The sequence below is a fragment of the Epargyreus clarus genome, unplaced genomic scaffold (assembly GCF_041222505.1).
Source record: "Epargyreus clarus isolate Ecla_fem2 unplaced genomic scaffold, WU_Ecla_fem_2.2 ptg000007l, whole genome shotgun sequence".
Classification (NCBI taxonomy): Eukaryota; Metazoa; Arthropoda; class Insecta; order Lepidoptera; family Hesperiidae; genus Epargyreus; species Epargyreus clarus.
Genome location: NW_027332215.1, coordinates 10,751,378 through 10,771,568, shown reverse-complemented (window position 1 = coordinate 10,771,568; position 20,191 = coordinate 10,751,378). Strand labels below are relative to the sequence as shown.

Below are 20,191 nucleotides of genomic sequence, written 5' to 3'. Positions count from 1 at the left end.
TCAGTATTTATGGCATCTAAACCTTTATTAACCTGTCAAAACTGCAAGAGCTAGAAATATCGCAAATCAGTCATAAATCGCGGGGCTCGCATAGCTCACAAAAATATAAACAACACAATATTATATTGTTCTAGCTGTTTTAAATAAAGAACTTGAGTTTGTACTTATAGGGTGTTGTATCAATAACGACGGGCTTGAAGGCACTATGCTAAGCTATTTGGTTACAAATCAACCGTAGGAGAAAGGCAATAGCAATAATAAATTCAAAAATTTTATATTTATTCATATATTTCAATATTTTTACTTATTTTTCTGTTATAGCAGCTATACTAGCGATAATATCTGAAGGATGTGGAATTCTAACTTAATACTCGCTGTAGCAATGTGTCAGTGTAGCGTTCTTAGACCGTAGACTGCAGTGATTATTTACCAATGGTCGAATATACACGTTACAAACACATAAAAAGATATTGAGGACAAAAAAAATACATTTGCAGTTTTCAAGAGCGTCTATTAAGGCACAAGCTACGGAAACAAAGTATTGCCCATTCAACTTGAGCTACTGCTTTCAATTAACATTACATAACAAACATTAAACTGTAAATATTAATTGTTTATTTCGCTAGCTGCCGCTTTTCGAACCACCGAATATAAGAAAACCATCTACAATATATAATATTCTCTAGAATCTAATTACAATAATATTTTGGTGTTATACAACAGTCGCTAGTAATAAAATTTCCATACCATCATAATTACAAATCGAGAAAACGAAAACATAATCAATTAAAATTATTCTAACCGCAACAAGCATTCGATTACCATACATAGGGACAAAGTGACATAAATGGTTATAATATTTAATGTCCAACAATAAAAGCAATAACAGTTCTAGTCCAAAATCCAAAAAATTACACTACGTTATATAAAATTCAATAATAATGTGTTCAGGAACATAATAATATATCTATAACTACGTACATGAACGGCTACATACAGAAAATAATACATAACAATTGTAAAAGTTAACTACTAGAATAAACATTCAATCTCTATGTAAATACAATTATATTGCATAAAAAATATTTATTTGATTTTAAATAATGTTGTCAACAGAATCATGTATATAATTATGTACTTTATTGTTTCAACTACAAATAAATATTGCGGATATCTCTGTCGATTGCGGATATTTTGAACTTTAGGCCCGTGCCAGACGTAGCACAAACATTTGAACACTTGTTTGAACACGCACGGCACGGGTATTTGAGAGTTTGTTCAAAGCTTGCATCAAATATTTGCACATTGCCATTTGGTGTCGGTTTTTTCGAGCGTACATCAAAGCGTTCAAAGGTTCAAACCTGCAAAAGGTTCAAAGCCTGCTACACATGCGCAACGTCCAGTTGCAAAGTCCAGTAGGAGACCATGACATGGGTGACAGGTTAAAAAAATTAAACAAATAAGTGTCCAAATGTGTGAGCAAAGTCTTTGTTCAAATATTTGTTTATGTCTGGCACGCGCCTTATAAATAGTCTATTAATTCTCTAAAGTTTTGTAGAACAAATCTCTTTGTACAAATGGTGTAATACACTCTGCATTACAATATTAGTGTAAGGGAAGTCAAGGTGAAGTACAAGAATCTATCCAGTATGTTTACATAATATTTCTAACATACGTTTATATAGTAATATTACATTATTAGGTATATAGGGTAAACTAAACATTTTTGTTCCAAACGCAAAATATGACGCTTATACTGGTTTCCCACGGTGAACGTTATTACGGAAGAATACAGTCCAGCCAGAGCCAACCCACCGTGGGAAGAGCATCGTCTGGAGTAGCACGGCTGAGTCCGTAGCGACCTCTAACGTTGCATCTCTTTTAATTTGCATTTTGGTACGACGAAACTGCTTTTAATATCAAGACCGACATACCTTGGGGCAGTCCGTAGCTGTCCGTGGTCATACACCTTCCAGCCTTAGAACCGTAGGAGGCCGCCATTAGAATAGCCACTTAAACTCAAGTTGTCAATAACATCAATGCGCAGTTTACCCTTTTAACATTAATAAATCACCCCTAAATTTCACACCACACTTCACTAAACGATTGTAATTTATTTTCAATAATCATAAAATGGAATGTTATTTGGAGGACACAAGTTATACAGGAGCCGGGCACAATTTTCTGGATTTTGCTAGAACGTTCTCTTCGTTTTCATTCATTCTGAATATAGTTCACACGTTTGACACGTTCACTTGATCGTCACTTTTTCCGCAAGTTACTTCTTGCCCTCGTTTTTAACTTTCAAGATCTGTTCTTTATTCGATGATCTGAAAGAAAGGTTACATTGAGTATTACTTAAAATATAGCTGATCAGATTTTTGTTACACATTTGGGAAATGGAAAAGATTAGCGTCGTTAATTATTATACATATCACGAAAAGATCTAAATATATAGAATTATCGACGCAAAATTAGCAGATAAAATCACTTAAAAGAAAAAGTTTACAAAAAAAAGATTATCTAACACAACTTGAAAAAGATTTTTTTTTTCATTGATACATTTTTAATTTTAAAAAACAAAATGGTGCAATGAACAACTTATTCGAAACATTATAATACGTACATATTAACATTAAAACTTTATAGGTTAACTCTGTGCGACATGGGGCCCTTCAAAACCAGCGTTGTATTAGCGATTCTAATATTGACAAGAATGTAATTAGACGACAGTGACTACCTTCCACCCGTCAGTCTGCCTTATCACTAGATTTTATTGTAAAAAGCATTTGTGAACTTATATGGAACTCATAGCTATTTATCATGTTTAATAACAAAAATAAAAAGGGCAAATGCACACGCGCAAGCAGAGAAATTATTACATATCAAATAAATGCAAAATGACGTGACACGTAATGTGTCGTATATATTTTTTGCAAATATAACAATATTTTCTAGCGAATTTTCTGTTGACTTTTTGTAATGGATGTAGTAAAAATACTCGTCATATTTCCCAAACGCCCCAAAAGAAGTATAACTTGAACGAAATAAAAATATATATATCATATAGTTAGTGGGAAGGCTAAAAGTCTAACACGCGAAGGGTGCCCCCATTTTAACCTTTCCGGTGACGATACATATTTTTAAGGTAATTATTAATCCAATTATTTATTTAGAGAACTTACTATTGCGCGGCAGGACAACAGCCTGGTTATCTGGAACGGTGCAGCAGTGCGGGTTGTTGTGGAACATGTACTGGATGGTCAGGTGTTTGTCCTCGCCCACGGACGGGTCATAGAAACCCGGCAGTTCAGACTGGAATAAATTATCCTAGCTTTATTATCTTATATAATTAATAGACAAGTTACGTAGTCTACTTATTGATGTCCCACTGCTGGGCATTTGCCTCTCAGAGCGTAGGATAAGGCCATAGTCCACCGCGCTGGATAAGTGCGTTTTGGTAGACTTCACATACCTGTAAGATATTTTTCTTCTCATATATCTACTAGGTGTGCAAGTTTCCTTAATATGTTTTCCTTCACCATTAGAACAAGTGGTCATTCATTTATAATACGCACAAAACTTTGAAAATCAGAGGTGCATGCTTAGGATTTGAACGTCGGACCGTTCGATAGAGAGGCTGAGTTTCAACCACTAGCCTATCACTGCTATCTGATCGACGAAAAAGACACGCCCGTTATTAATATTCAATCTATCCAAATTCGCCTAACAAAGATAGATATTTCACAATTTATATATCGTAACTGTTTATGTCGAACTATCGTGGGCAAACCATTGGATAGATTAATTATTAATAATGAGCGTAAGTCAAATGAAATCAAGTACAATAAAATCAACTCAAAATATAAAGTAAATGTAGTATTTTAACATTGTTACACGTCCATAACGTTCACACCTTCACAACGTTTCATTCATAAAGTCGAAACGGCGGCAGAGACTTTTCATTGATGATTCTGACCATAAAATAAACTGAGATATTGGGGCAAGCGGAGTAGGAACTATTTCAGACAACATGTTTATACCTACGTTGTGAAGCTTGTTTAAAAATGTTTATTAGATATTTGTGATTGTATACTCCTAGTAAGACGCAATACTTCATTAAAATACGCTTAGAAGTTTTCTATGTTTAGAAAAGTGAATTGAACGCCAGCATGCTTTAACTAGACATTGATTGGTTCGACCAAGCGCTCCAAAAATGCGACCAAGAATACTCGAAGATCAAAAAACCACACCTTCCATCTGATAGACTGACATAAAGCCCCGTGATGGAACTCCTTGAAAGTGGTAGAACCCCTTGAGCTTCGACTCCGGCGGCACCACCGCCACACCTATATCTGCCTAACAACAGCAGTGTTAGGCGCTGCTGTGTTCTGCTTTGAAGGGTGTGGTAAGGGTGACGTACTTTTCAGAGGCGTTCCAGCTTAGACCTGAAGGGTAGCATGTGTGATCCACCTCTGGTAGGAATAACTAAACTACTATATGGGGTTGATTATAGATGTCCATTGCCGGCAGTAGCCACTTACTATCAGGTGGACTGCACGGTCGTCTGCTACTCATAAATTATAAAAAATGCGACGAAATCTCGCATTAGGACTCCATTTCCTTCCCACGTCCACTTCTAATTCGAACCGCCCATAAAAATAGCCACACGAAGCGTTTTGCTTATAAAATTAACAAGCTTGCACGCAAGTTGTCGTGCGCTTATCTCTCCTCGTCAGTGCTATGAGGAACTGCTTAAACGTCAATTGAGGGTCAAGGACGCCTGCGACGCCCTGACTCAGTCACGGGAACCGGAACATTGGATGGTATTACGTCATACTTCTGTAATTGTGATGGAAATATCACACTAGGAGTTCTAGAACACTTGCTATTAATGTATGGATTTAAATAAGATTTTTTTAAGAGTTCCTGGGATTACACATAAAAAGTCTGTGGCGTCTACAATGCTACTGTTTTTGAGGCACAGAGATTTTGTTATATAGTCAAGAACCATCCAAATAACCCCATACATATAAAGAAACCCTTCATTAATTTTTAAGCCCAAGACAACGGCAACAAAAATGGAGTATTATTATTTACAGCCAAGTATTAAGATTACTAGAAAAGAGTCTTTATCTTATTTCTTGCGTGACAAAAAGGAATTACTGATTAATTATACACGTTATAACGTAATCGTAGACTCGGGTATTATTTATCGTAGCAATTATTTAAAATTACAAGTATGAATTACATAAAAAATCTATTCGATTATATTTTATTAAAACAAATATCTTTAGTCATATAAGATCTAAAATTAATAGAATTATATAGACAAACTGTTAGTAAAATTAAATCTTAACCAAATTAGATCAGAATGTTCGATAAGTAACAATATTTCCTAGAATTTCGTGGTAATATTTGAAATGTTTGGATCACGGCAACGAATACCTACATTAATATTTGCGTCATAAGGATAATGTAAAGGTTAAAAATCAACAAATTAATACACTAACAGGTTTATTTTAGTGATTAATGTGCATTAGGAATAACATCATTACTTCATTACAGCTTTAGGAAGGTTAATAGCGTTGTTTTAAATGTCATATTGTATGTAGTTACCTACTATAAAATATTGTGTGTAGATCGAAACGATCGATCTTATAGATCCTATATCGATGGCTAATGGGCGCCAGCAGAGGGTGCTAGGGGTTGCACTATCACCCACCTTGCCGGAAAAGTACATAGTAGAAGAAATCTCTCAAATGTATATTTATTAGCGAGAAAAAATCGTCAGGACCAAACAATGGGTGAAATGTGTATAGGTATGTCAATGGAAAAGAAAGGTGGCCACGACCGAACAGGAAATGCGTATCCGTCAGCAAAAATGGAAATAAGCGAAATTTAGAAGTAAGCTTTTTCGCCACCAATGTATTTGTAATTTCTGGATTCTTTAGTATATTGGTACGATCGTAATTATGGTCCTTATGCCGGCCCTAAGATTAAATTCCTATCTGAGGTCGCTCACAAATGCGCCGCTATCCGTGAGGACTAAGCTGGAATGCCTCAGATAAGTATTTCCCTTCCTTACCACACCCTTCAAACCAAAACACAGCAGCATTTAACATTGCTATTATTAGGAAGAAATAGGTGTGGCGGTGGCTGTGGCAGTATCTAACCACAAATGGTTCTACCATCTTCATTGTATATGACAAGCTTTTATATTGCAGCAGTCCAAATCTTAGCGGCGAGCCCATGAATGAAAGAGACTTTTATTGCTTACCTTACTAACCTCTAAGAGTTATTGTATAGGGTAAGCCTAAACCTATGTTGCAGCGGTCTTCTAAGAGCCCATAAATAAAAGAGACATTGATTGCTTACCTTACTAGCCTCTAGGAGTTCCAGCCTCGAATCCCTGACGAGGCATTGCAGGGGTATGGTGACATCGATAACCTCCGAGTAAGCGGTCGGAGACTCCGGTGTAACGCCGTCCCCAGTTTGCTCCACGTTTATCTCGTGGCTCGTTTCACCTGAGAAACAAATTATCACATTTGATTGATTTATTGTATGACTCGCGGTCTGTGGTTTTCATGTATAACTTGAAAACTGTACGTTATGCAGGGATAAAAGGTGCCCTATGTCCTCTTCTGAAGCCATGACAATGTGTGTACAAAATTTCAAGACAATCGGTTAAGTACTTAAGGCGTGAAAGTATAACAAACAAACAAACTCACATTCACATTTATGATGTTTTTTAGGATTGGTATTATAGTGGTTGTATATGGTATTTCATTGGTTATATAACCATTATACCTACCAAGGCAGGTGTTAAGTAGATTGTAGTATGCCTGGTATTAAACTTATGATGTGACGGAAACTACTGGTACGACGTACATCTGACATTATACAGATTGTATGAAGGGTAATTGATTAGTTAACTAGTAGTTCGAGTAATGGTATTAAACTAGTTGCACAACTTGTATTGTACTGCTACTACGATTGATGTTACAGTAGTAAATATACTCAAGGCTAAGAATCTTATATTAATGAGAGTAAACTTATTATCCCATATTAGAAACAGTATTTACAGCAGAGATACAGCGGCCACCATGATTTCGAACAAATTTAAGCACACAAAAAGTTAAGAAAATATCTAAATTCTTGAATTCTCTCGGTATTCTTTTTATATTTTTAAAATATTATCAGAATAATGTTAAGTAATAGAATAACTGATAGCAGTGATAGCCTAGTGGTTACGAAAGTTACGTTTCTTGATCGAGAGGTCCGAGGTTCATATCCCAGGCATGCAACACTGATTTTTCAAAAGTTATGTGCATTTTAAGCATAAACATAAACACTTTATACACTCACAGCCCCACACTAGGATTCCCTGTGTATTGGGTGCCATGGACACACACATAGACAAATACACAAACACCCAGACCCAGAAACAGAAATCAATAATAATCATTCAAATATCTGTCTGGCCGGGATACTTTGCGCATCAGACCGGCATGGTGACCGCTCCGCCACGTGGGTATTACAAATTAATTATCACTTGCATACCGGAAAAAAAACTATCAAAGGTAACAAGTCTACCAATTCGCACCTGCCCAACGCGGTGCACTATGGCCTAATCCTTTTCATTAGGAGAGGAGACATGTGCCCAGCAGTAGGACAGTAATGGGTTGATGATGATGACGATGAATTGAAAAACATAACATAAGTTACCTGATGGCAATTTTCCATATAACGCTTTTATTATGACCAGCCCCTTCTTTTTTTCTTCATCCTTCCTGATTCTAGAGTAAGTCTCTCGCATCAGTTCAACTGTCGCTCTCGCCTGGCGTTGCATTTCCTTCAATCTAGAATTTAATTCAAATATACCCATTATTAGTCACCAATCCATACAATTTTTACTTACCACAGATTGAAATTTAACTATGTCTAGTGTACGCATAATAAGATTATCTTTGCCTTTTTTGTGCTTCGACAACTGACAGACAACGACATAAACTTCCGGAAAACGAATAGTTCTGTTTCCTGTATCACTTTTGTTTTTTTTTTTTTGCAATATAAACAGTTATGTTTTGCTCGGTTTTTAATTTCTATTGACTGGTTGACTATTCGGTAAACATTCTAGTCCAAAAAAAAAAATGGCAATATTCAATTTGGTAGGCAAAACACTCTATAGATTGATTATTATTAATGGGTAATAATTATCATTCAAAATATAATAAACTATACTGAATAGTGTTGTAGGCACATCACACTGATTCATATATAAACCATATAATTTACATCACTTATTAAATACTTTTTCAATTTTTATATTTTGGGAATATTCAGTCTTGCTTTGAGTTATGAAATGTCAACTGGTTTTGCAATGTCTTTTGTAATGGAAGTGCTATAAATTATTGGATAAAGATGTATTATTGTAATGTTGACGATTGTGGAAGACTATATTGTATTTTTAGAATCCCTTCTGAGCGTTTTCATAATAGAGAAATTTCTCTGTTTAGTCTTAAAATTCATAACTGAGTTCCCTTGATAAGACCTTCAGCCTTAAGCCTTCAAACGTGATAAAGTTTATCAGAGATTTATCAATTCTGTAGAATTCTGATAAGCAATAACAAAATAAACTAAACACATTTATAAAAATATTGTTTCTCAGATAAAGGTATTAGGTAACAATGTGACCTAAATATCTACTTAAATTGAATTGGACCTAATTGGAATGTTCTATGAGTAGAAAGGGCGCTATTGCAACGCTATTTTAATTTAAACTATAGATTTGGAACAACAGAAAGTACAGAAGATAGTGAAACAACAGAAGAGTATATTAGTAAAAATAAATTATATTATTATAGTAAATTAATTATAATAGTTTATGACAGTTCCCTAGTTAATAGAATCGATTTATCCAATTATTGTCTACCAAAGATTGAAATTAGACAATTTCTGCCTACTAGAAATGTGGGTACCACAGGTTGACGTTACACAATTTCTAGAAGGCAGAAATTGTCTAAATACCATTTTTGTTGAGGCAATACATTCTACACAATTCCCCGTCTAAAAGTCCAATGTATCAATGCCCATTAAGAGTTTAATTTCGCATTCCTATTATTTAACTAGCAGTGATAGCCTAATGGTTAATAAACTCGGCCTCTCGAACGAGGGCTTCGAGGTTCAAATCCCAGGTACGCACCTCTGATTTTTGAAAGATATGTGCGATAGAAATTAATTATCACTTGCTCAAAACGGTGAAGGAAAATATCGTGAGGAAACCTGCATACCTGAGAGATTTACATGAAAAAAAAACTCAAAGGTATGTGAAGTCTACCAATAAGCACTTGGCCACCGGGGTAGACTATGGCCTAATCCTTCTCATTCTGAGAGGAGACCCGTGCCCTGCAGTGGCACAATAATGGGTTGATAACGATTATTAAAGTAATATAAGCTTACGAACCTTTCAAAGTTAGCTTCCATCGACCTTTGTCTCTCGCGCTCATGTTTCTCTCTCGTTATGGGATCCAATACCAGCTTCTTGAGTAGCATCCACGACACCAGCGGCACAACCGTGGCGTAGAACACTGGCGACGGCATCACCTCTTCGCATAGATGTATCGGCACCACTATGGTTTGGGAGGAACAAGTCCATCTGTGTAATAGGAAACATTAATTAAATTAAACTCTTCGCAATTGTTGATTTAAATACTTTATTATTCAGGTCCTTACCTGAATAATAAGAGATATATATAGCGAGATAGGGATGTAGCAGAATTTTGTCAACCGGCTAACTTGTAAGTGAAGGGACCATGTTAGTCCTCAGGAGTAAGTAAAATCCTCCATCCTATATCGAGTTGGCTACAGATGTCCATCGTCGGCAGTATTCATACCATTACCATCAGGTAGATTGCATGCTCATGTACTAATTCAATCTTATAAAAAATGAATAATAAAGGAAGATAGTTTAATAAACTGTATTTCTTATTGCATTCATTGCATTAGTTTTAACTGTTTACGTAACATGGAAGGAGGAAGTTACGTAACATATAAGACTAAACACCATTACGAATTGAAAAAGTCATCCTGTATAATTATACAATTAAACTATAATATGCAATCATTAATCTTGTTACTAAAATGTGCAATTAGGAATCTTGTTATGTGTCTATCGAGCCATGACATATCCAGCTACTTGAAAAAGGGTATTCATTAGTTTAATGGTTTCAGGATGTTGTGGTAAATTACTTCTTATATAAGAACAATAAGTGAATACCTAAGTCATTGTTTCATAGAGTTGGTAATTTTAGCGTAAATATATAGATAACTTAAAGAGCTGAGTTGGTCCATTAATTGTATATTCAGTTTAATTTTCAGTTTAAGCGATATCCCAGCAATCTTTAGTATACATCTGAATGAGGCGCTCACTACTTATTACTGTACTTATTAAATAAACTTATAGGCAATAATACAATCAGTAATCAGTAATTTATTGCTAAAACAACAGGTACATAAAATGATGGTGTTTACAATGGTAGTGGTTCCTCTGTGTATATCCTAACGGCGTGCAATTTTTATACAATATTAGTATTATTCTAGAGTTATTTTAATTTATTATTATATTATATACATATTGTTCATAAAGTATAATTTACAATTGTCACAGAGTTTTAATTTTAATGAATACAATATAATTAAGACTAAATCATAAAAAGTAATTATCACAATAAGCATTTGAAGGTGGTAGAACCCTTTGAGGTTCGACTCCGGGTGCCGCCGGAGTTTTTTTTCTGTCTAATAACAGTAACTCTACTGTGTTCTCATTTGAAAGGTGTTGTAAGGGAGACCTACTTTACAGAGCATTCCAGCTTAGTCCTCAGGTGTAGCAGTACATTGGCGGCCGATCTCAAGTAAGAATTTCATCCTATCTGGGATTGATTACAGGTGTCAATTGGCGGCAGTGGCCACTTAACATCAGATGGACTGCGTGCTTGTCTGTTACTCCTATATTATACAGGGTGAATTTTTCAAATAGGCCTTCAGGGCCAAATCCGAAACTATAAGGATTGGCGAAATCTGTTGAAAGGTGTTACGAGGATCATTTTGATAAAAACTAAAACTGCATCATTACTTTTTTAAAATATCATTTTTCTTAGCCGGGAATCGAACGAGTTCATTTTGAAAAAAAAATACACCCTCTATATTATTCACTATCGATATCGATAGTGTCGCTTATAAGAATCAAATCCTGGGAATTAATGTTATGTGACAAATTAAAGGAAAAGGAAAATCTTGAAGAAAATACATATTTTTTCATACATTGGCATACTAATTCTTAAGGATTATACATAACAAATTACTTACGTATAATTCTTTTGAACTATACATAAATGAAAACATTGAAGAATTTGTTAGTTAGTTAAGTCAACTAATTCTTCGATGCTATGACCATGATATACGGCTTAGTATGAGAAAGTAATAGGTTGGCAACTAAGTTTCCGCCGTTTTTAGGTTCTATTTTTTAATAAACTTAACTTTAATAACTGATTAAGTATTAAATTCTTATTGTTTGTTTTTTACAACTTCGTTTCAACGTTAAATATGATTTTCTATATCTCTTTGTTTAGTAATCACACGGATTTGACTCGAAAAAGTCATTCTAGCAAATTGTCTACTTTACAACTGTATTAAATGAAACTCCGCCCATAGCAAGTTAAATCTATTATAATGGTCCTAAAAATAACCTCAACTAAGTCGACCATAAAAATATAGATTTTTGGAGAACAAAACGTCCGCTCTGGAATGATTTAGAAACATTGAGCTAAAAAAAATGTTTATACGTGAAATGTTTAAATTTATGAATGGCGGGAACTTAACTGCCAAATGAATATGAAAAAATATGTATTTTCTTAAAATTGAGGTTTTTCCTTGAGTTTGTCATTTATCATTACTTCCCAGAATTTCATCCTTAAAAGCAACACTATCAGATAATGAAATAATACAGAGGGTATATTTTTTTTTCAAAATGAACTCGTTCGATTCCCGGCTAGGAAAAAAAAAATATTTAAAAAAAGTAATGATGCAGTTTTAGTTTTTATCAAAATCGGCCTCGTAACTCCTTTCAGCATTTTTCGCTAATCCTTATAGCTTCGGATGTGGCCCTGAAGGCCCGTTTGAAAAATTCACCCTGTATAAAAAATCCGTTTCCTAACAACACTAATGCCACTTTGTTTATTTGTGGCTTTGATAGAGTATTTATTTGAATGGCACAGGATGGCCTAGGGTTTCGAGTTCCCGTTCTCCCCGGGACACCCGGTGCCACTGGCGGTTCGTCCTCGGTGCCGCTTATTTATAGGCAAAGAAGTGCCCAGTGCGCATGTCCAGGTGAGAAACATACTACATTTTATTATATTAAAGCTCCGTTTATACAGAAGTCCATAGTCACGTCTAAACGCCTGAACGTATATAAATATTATTACTAAATATTTTGTACCCATGTCTTTACCTGACTACGACGAAGCATAAAAGAGGGTTACTTACAAATAATTTTGACCGGCATGTGGTTATGTATAGGGTTGTTAAATTACCACATATTCCAAATTTAACTTTTTTTGGTAGATATAAATAATCAAATTTCGAACTTTGGTAGGCAAAATTGGTTGATGATGATTTATTAATTATTGTGATACATATTAGGTAGAACTTGGTTTGATGACAACGCTGCTGCTCCCCCTTGCTATTTTTACATGGGTATTTACTTGTCTGGCTCGTCTGCTACTAATATATATATATATATAGTCTGCGGCATGGTAAGTCCCTAAGAAAACTTTTTCCCCCTATTAATATATTGACGGTACATAGTCAATACATCTATGAAAATATAATGTATGTAAGAAAACACACTGATATGTTTGAAAAGAAATAGTAGCCACCATAACATTAATACTAGAAATAAAAATAAACTATCAATACCTAAATATAGATTATATAAGGTGGCTAGATCTTTCATGGGTAACTGTATTCGCTACTACAATAAAATACCCGACCACATCTTGAATCTCACAGAAAAAAAGTTTAAATTTGTCATTAAACAAATGCTATGTAAAAAAGCGTACTATAGGCATAGTGATTATTTTATTGATAAAACGGTGTGGTCTGAAGTATCCCCAGCTCCAGATGTATCTACAGGTTAAGTGTCATTGTACAAAACATTATTTTTTAAACATGTGTGTTATGGAGTTTCTTTCGCTGCTTCTTCTCCATAACAAAACACCCTGTGAATTGGTGGTAGTTGTATTGACATTCAAAAAGTGCTCTGTAATGAACCTATTTTGAATTAAAAAAAATGATCAAATGAAATATTTGATTTATATTATAGAAGAATCGTTTATGGCGCAAGTTACAGAAAGAAATAGGTTAGACAAAAATGCTTACTTTAGTTTGAGCATAACGCCGCTCGGCACGCCTAACATCACTGCTGCAGACACGCTGCTATTTTGTGACACTTTCTTCTCAGCGCCATATTCGGCTATAGCACCAAATGTACCAAATCTGAAAGAAATATGCACCAAATTAATAAAATAATAACAAGATAATGTGATAGGTTGTTTAAATGGCAGAGTAAATCCTTGAAAATCGTTTATCTTTAAGAGTTATAATAGGGTATAATGAAAACAACGATCAAACTGTTGTTACCTTAAAAGTAAACGTTTTATAAGTCAGTTAAGCCTACTAATTATATTAAAGTTATTACGATCTGCTTAATAAATCAATAATAAATTCGCCTCGCTATGGAACATCGTAGTTACCCATGTTAAATAAGTATGTCGTGACATCACGAGGCAAGTTCACGTGACCAACTGTTTTCGCATGACGTTCCGTTTAATGTTGTAAAATACACACTTTTTATTAAAAAAAAAATGTACGCGACGAATAGATAACCTCTCTTTCTTTGGGAAGTGGGTTAAAAATAGCCCTTATTTCGAAAAAACGTTTTAAAATTTCAAATATGTATGAAACATACATGAAATATCATTAAAAATCTATAACATTACTTACTTCAAAGCAAATCTAAGTTTCATTTCGTGATGAGGCAGTTTCCTCATGAGACTGAACGATATGAACGAGTGTGGGTTGCCGAGCTGCACCGCAGTGTTCGCGTGGTACTTCTCGGAATCCCTCACGTACGTCGACGTCATCGAAGAACCGCTTTGGCCGCCCGCTCGATACGTGAGATACCCGACCGAGTGTGCGTCTAGCTGCATAGCCATAGCTGGAACAATAAACCATCTTTAGGGTTCCGCACCCAAAGGGTAAAAACGGATTATTACTAAGACTTCACTATCTGTCCCTTTGTCATAGGGCTCTAACTTCGGAAAAGTAATAGATAGACACTTGAGTTTTTAACAAAGGATGCATAATGGTGGCTGCTATAACAAAAACTAAAAAAATATATGTGTCGAATAGATAACCTCTCTTCTTTGGGAAGTAGGTTAAGAATAACATAAAGTTGAATATTAAAGGGGATCTCCATATAAAAGACAAGTATTGCATTCTTCGGTTTAACCGCTAAACCGTACTGGGAAGACCCGGAAGCCTCCTAGTGCCTATTGTGGTTTGATTGTGCTGGCAACGTCGTTACACCTATTTCTGTTATAACAGCGGTGACAAGCGTTGCTTTTAAGATTTTAAAGGGTGTTGTAGCGAATACATGTATATGACGTCTTTCAACATAGTTCTACGGGGTACTAATGCACCTGTACGACCTGGCCACCTCTGGTAGGACTTCATTTGTAATTGATAGACTGCATGCTTGTTTGCTAATACATAATATGCTAGTGAATATAAAAAAATATTTCAGTTATATTTTGGGTGATATTTTTGCATGTATAGTCCATAAATAAGCATAGTATAGTGTGACAGATGAAGGTTTGCAAACCAGCTAAAGCCTTCAATAAAGTCTAACTTATATACCATGTTCTGCCAACATCCAAGGGTTGTATGTATACAAGAAGTTCCAAAATTTGCAATTAACAGTCTACAAATTCCCAACATGAAGGAAAGGATTGTGATAAAACTTACATGCCTAAGAGTTATTTTAAAAAATGCTTTTTAAATGCTTGAAGTGTAAAATTCACACTTGACCAGTGCAATGGACTCTAGCGAATTGACTAGACTTTGAGAGGAGATCCGTGCCCAGCAGTGGGACAGTAATAAGTTGATGTAATAAGTCAATCACCCATTGGGAACAGACAGGATCCCATATTGTTAAACTTGTTAAACCTATAGGAAAATAATAATTAATTTAGTACCAAAACTATATTGTGTACTTACTTGACACTAAACTGGGAACTATGCCTCTAGGAGTGAACTGGAAGACGGTGCCACAATTAATGAACATGAGGCGAGACATGGTGCGGAATATCTTGAACCCGAGCACTGGACCATTCCCAATACCACACTCCACCTCTGTCCAACCCTTCTCCGAACTTAAATGCCGGTTGCATACATTTACTGAGCCTGAACCTGAAAAATAACATAAATGTTTCTTAAAACTCTTCCATCAAAATGGACTCGTCATTACCACGCTTTTATTAACTTGACCTGTATATATGTATGTAATTGAATTTTAAAACTTTACTTGATTTTACTCACTTTGAACAGTCCTGTTAATGTAAAATTTTAAACAATTATCAAGAACCAGTGACAATACACGATTTAAATAATTTAATCTCATTTACCTCAACAGAATCGTCAGGAATCAGGATTAATGATTTTCCTTGTGCGATTTTAGTGTGGTTATTAGTTTTTAAATTACAATTTTTTTTTCTGCATAATGACTATAAAAAGTTATAAAAGCCAGTTTGTTTCCAAATTTTATTCTATTTTCAGTATAAACATTGTAATTTTGATTTTAGGACAAACATTTATAGAACTAAAGGTTAATTCATTTTGAGACTAATTGTTCTTACATTTTTTGTGCAACAAAGTTTGCCTGATATTGCGATAAAACCCTTTTTGAAGAAGTGTGAGGAACAAGAGTTGTGACCCCAAAAATTCGTATTTAGGTTAACACTAACTTGATAACAAAAAAATAAAATACTTCTCGACTATTTCAACCAAAATGAAACATTTCAAGAGTATAATGATGTTACTAATATTTTGAATTTGTTATGATACATATAATAAGTTATTAAAAAGAAAACACACATAAACATACCTATTCCATTTTGCGTTGATATATTCCCGGATAAGGTAACAGTGTTTCTTAGTGTAACAGGTGCATCAATTGATTGTTGTATAGTCATCCCGGAAACTTCAATGTTTGGTATGACTGTAGTATCCTCACTGTGAAAAACACAAAAAGTATTTTAATTAAAAGCGTAACTTATTTTTACTATGTAAGAGTAGATATGCATGCAATCCACCTAATTGTAAGTGGCTACTGTCCCCTCTGGACATCTGTAATCAACCTCTGATTGGATTCCTACCTGAAGTCGTCCACAGATTCGCTGCTTGCAGAAAGTAGAAAACTTGCAATGTAATTACATGGAGTTTATATAGTTTATAGACTGTTATAACATAAGAAAAACAGTTGACAGCAAGCTTAGTTGTCATGTGAAAAATAGGGAGAAGAATAAATATTCTATTGTTGATGCTAAATTATAACAGCATCTTTTATTTAATCTTAACACTGCTACTCCTGAATTGAGTTAAAGTGGCTCGAATAAGTATGTCCCTCTTACCATACCCTTCAAACCAGAATACAGAAACACTTCACACTGCTGTCATTAAGCAAGAATAGGTGTGGCGGTGTTGTCGACTCCATCAAACCACAGAGGGTTCTACCATTTTAAAACTGCAGCATTTGTTAATGCAAAAACAATAAAACCTTATACTTGAATATATATGATAGAACTTTTATAGCATATCATAAAGCCTATTCAGCTATTTCACATTACTCATCTGGTAAAGAATTCTAGTTCCCAGAATCCATGTTCGTGTTATATATTTAGCTCTTGTTATTTATTACTTTGTTATCGCAATATGATGCTTAGTGTTCATATTTCATGTCCATGGGCAGCAGAAGCCACTCATCAGTGTATTATTTATACTACAAAATATCTGCCTAAGCTATACTTTGGAACCATGAGTGGGTACTTGTACTTACAGAATCTCATACTCATCATAATATTTCATGAACATATCTGTGGCGTTGATTGACAGAGTGATGGTGCCTCGAGGGTTGGCACTTTGCTGGAGCCTTCTTTCTTCCCGCTCTCTCTTTAAACTGAAAAACGGTAAAAAATGTAAGCTTTAAATGCAAAAATGCATGTGTACTTATATTCGCGCGTAGTTATATTTCATATATTATTTTGCACTCAAATAAATTCTAACACAAATGATTAACAGTAGATGGATGCCATTATGACAAATAGGTATGTGTTAGAGAGGAGCGTGTAATAATAAAATACTCAGATCTGACTATCCAAAGGCGCCAAAAGACTTACTTTACTCTTTGATAACGAATGTCTTCTGTCGATTTTGCATATTATGCAAGTATTAATTCCAAATAATATTTTTTTTTTTTGTGTTAGCATCTGCGATCAATCTGTCTGCGACTATAAACAAATGTGTTGTGAGTCTTATAAGGTTTGTAGGCAGCTGCTCCCGGCGGAGCCAACCCTTTCTTTATTTTCGGACTATTAGTCACGCATCATCGAACATATCCCGCCGCTTTTTAGGCGACGTTCAGTGACTGCAGTTGCCAGCTGCCCCGCCACTCGATTGGGGTGCCTCTGTAGGCGTCTTTTATATTTTTCTCCATGACTTTCTGTTTCTGTTTTTACCAGACCATAACAGAGGTCCATGAAATCCTGAACATACCCATGTTTAGGATTTCATGGACCTCTGTTGTTCTAATAAACCAAGGTGCATTTGATATTTGTTTTAAGATGTAATTTTGTACTTGTTGGATGATCATAACATTTGAGGTACTTGCCGTGCCCTACAGCTGTATACCATATGTCCAAATGGGTTTCAGTATTGGTAAATGGGTATTAAATAATATTTCTAAAAAAAATAATAGAAATTTTCACATACCGTTCATATTCGTCCCTAATATCTCTAGGAGTACGAGTGCGGAAGATGATTTCCCATCCCTCTACTTCCAATCCTCTTTTCCCTGTAATGGATAATATTATTTTTCATCACTATGATTATCTACAGCCATCTTTAAAACCAGTGCACATCCTGGTTGTCAGGAGTGGCAACACATCTGTTAGCAACTTAATGCAGAAGCTCTGATCTATTTTGAGTTGTTAACAGATATCTATGGGTTGTAGTGACCGTACATGGTATCAAGAGTACTGTTTGCTCATTCTCTACTGCAATGTTACAAAAATAGGGACCTCCTATGAGAACGCTATTTTTAAGCAATCATACGTAATGTGCACTCCAATCCAATTCCATTTAAAAAAGGACAACTATCTGAAGAGCTCTACCACAGTTTCTATTTTCTTAAAGATTGTGAAGTCGAGACTAATATAAATATTATTGGAATAAATATGTAATAGTGTTTTCTGTAATCCTTATATTATGTAGTAACTCAATCATTCAAGAATAATGCATAAACATTATTAACTATGTAAAGCTAATATCAACACATGTGGCAAATATCCAGACAAATATTTGTACAGAATTTCTATTCATGTGAATGATTTGTGTGTATGTGACAACTATTTAATATGGATTTATTGAACAATACATTTAAAATCATTATTTTGTAAAGAACCTACATTAACAAAAAGTGAATCAAGATTTCTAGTTTTACTTCTCTGATTTATACTTCATTATAAAGTAATAAATAGTCCTAATAAAAAGCTGACTGTATGAAAGCTACTCCCATTGCTTGCGGACATTTGCTACAGCAGGGCAGTTCCCAAATGGTCACCTTTTAAAGAGAGATGTTCTTGTGCTCTACTTAACCTTTTTTGAAGATAAACTTATAAAATAAGTATATATGTATAATATATTTTAATTTACCTAATGTATCATATATTGCTCTTTTGTGTGAGTCTGATAATACTTCATAAGCTTCTTTAACTTTGTTGAATATCTGTTCAGCCCATTTCTGCTTGTTGGGGTCTGTGCTGTGCTTGTCTGGGTGAAACATGCGTGAGAAGCGGCGGTAAGCACTGTTTATCTCTTCCACAGTAGCCTGAAATGGTTGATTCAATTTCAAGAATTTTAATATCAATTAGCTGCAATGTTTTAAGGTTACTGCCATTTTCTAAATCACTGCTGTATTTAGCTTGTTAGCATTTGTCTTGTTCCAGCTTCCAAAAGTACAATTTAAGAAAATATTGTCATTATAAGAAAACTATCTACTAAAATTGTAAACAACACTATTTAAATCACTATATAAAGCAGTAAAAAATTAAATAAATTGGTAACTCTTACTTTAGTCATTAAAGAGTTAGATTCAATCAATAAACATTATATTGGACCAGTATTAAAATTTGTTACAATAGATAACACATTTTTTAATTACGAATAAAAAGTCGAAGCATATATAACCTAAAAATGTGTTTACTTTATGAAATGCTTCTGTAAATATGTACTAGTACATACTATGATAACTAAAGTAGTTATTATTACAATATCATACTTTTAAAATATATTTTGGATCACATTTTTGGCGTTATATAATAATGTTGCAACAGGGAGTCGGTTTCATGAAACGTAACATGTGATCGGATATTTACCGTTTTGGAAACATTCAGTAATTGGTAAAAGTTATCTTCCATCAAAATACTTTCTCCCTCGTCCTCCATTTTTAGGGATATTGTAAAATTTAAAACTCAGTTTACGATCGACGATATTGCTCTATGTCCGAAGGTTTCTTTTCGCCGCCGAAATGACAGAACAGAGGACGAAAAATTGATGACAAACAAGACGTCAAAATCTGACATAAGGACAATTCGGATTTTTTAAAATGTTGTGTTGACCACAGATTACGGATTAGTACTAAGTAATTGACACAGGTAATATGAATATTGTTTCAATTACTTTTTAAACGTATTGCTTTTTTACCGTGCGTTTCTAAAGCGATGAAAACGTTGTTGGGCATAGCGGCACAGCCATACTTACCATAACCATTATTTCTAGAACACCCATGTTTCTTTTC

General features: G+C 34.5%; 1 protein-coding gene across 1 annotated transcript; it reads right to left on the bottom strand.

Moving 5' to 3' along the window:
- Positions 1 to 270: 270 nt before the first annotated feature.
- DnaJ-17 (dnaJ homolog member 17) lies at positions 271 to 19,953 on the bottom strand. Its single transcript, XM_073074568.1, has 13 exons — positions 19,770 to 19,953; positions 19,048 to 19,222; positions 18,106 to 18,187; positions 17,174 to 17,293; positions 16,223 to 16,350; positions 15,337 to 15,528; positions 14,062 to 14,275; positions 13,438 to 13,554; positions 9,467 to 9,658; positions 7,729 to 7,862; positions 6,379 to 6,527; positions 3,186 to 3,315; positions 271 to 2,330 (listed from the first exon to the last, which is right to left on the bottom strand). Exons 1-13 carry the CDS (start codon positions 19,836 to 19,838, stop codon positions 2,305 to 2,307), a joined length of 1,728 nt encoding a protein of 575 aa, XP_072930669.1. The 5' UTR covers positions 19,839 to 19,953; the 3' UTR covers positions 271 to 2,304.
- Between the last annotated feature and the right edge of the window lie 238 nt (positions 19,954 to 20,191).

What these genes read in the sequence shown, in the direction of transcription:
- DnaJ-17 (XM_073074568.1), bottom strand. Translation starts at nt 19,838, where the DNA reads ATGGAGGACGAGGGAGAAAGTATTTTGATGGAAGATAACTTTTACCAA. An exon ending in ATCAACGCAAAATGGAATAG is followed by an intron (nt 15,529 to 16,222) that starts GTATGTTTATGT and finishes GTTATTTTTCAG; the next exon opens with GTTCAGGCTCAGTAAATGTA. An exon ending in ATATGGAAAATTGCCATCAG is followed by an intron (nt 6,528 to 7,728) that starts GTAACTTATGTT and finishes TTTGTTTCTCAG; the next exon opens with GTGAAACGAGCCACGAGATA.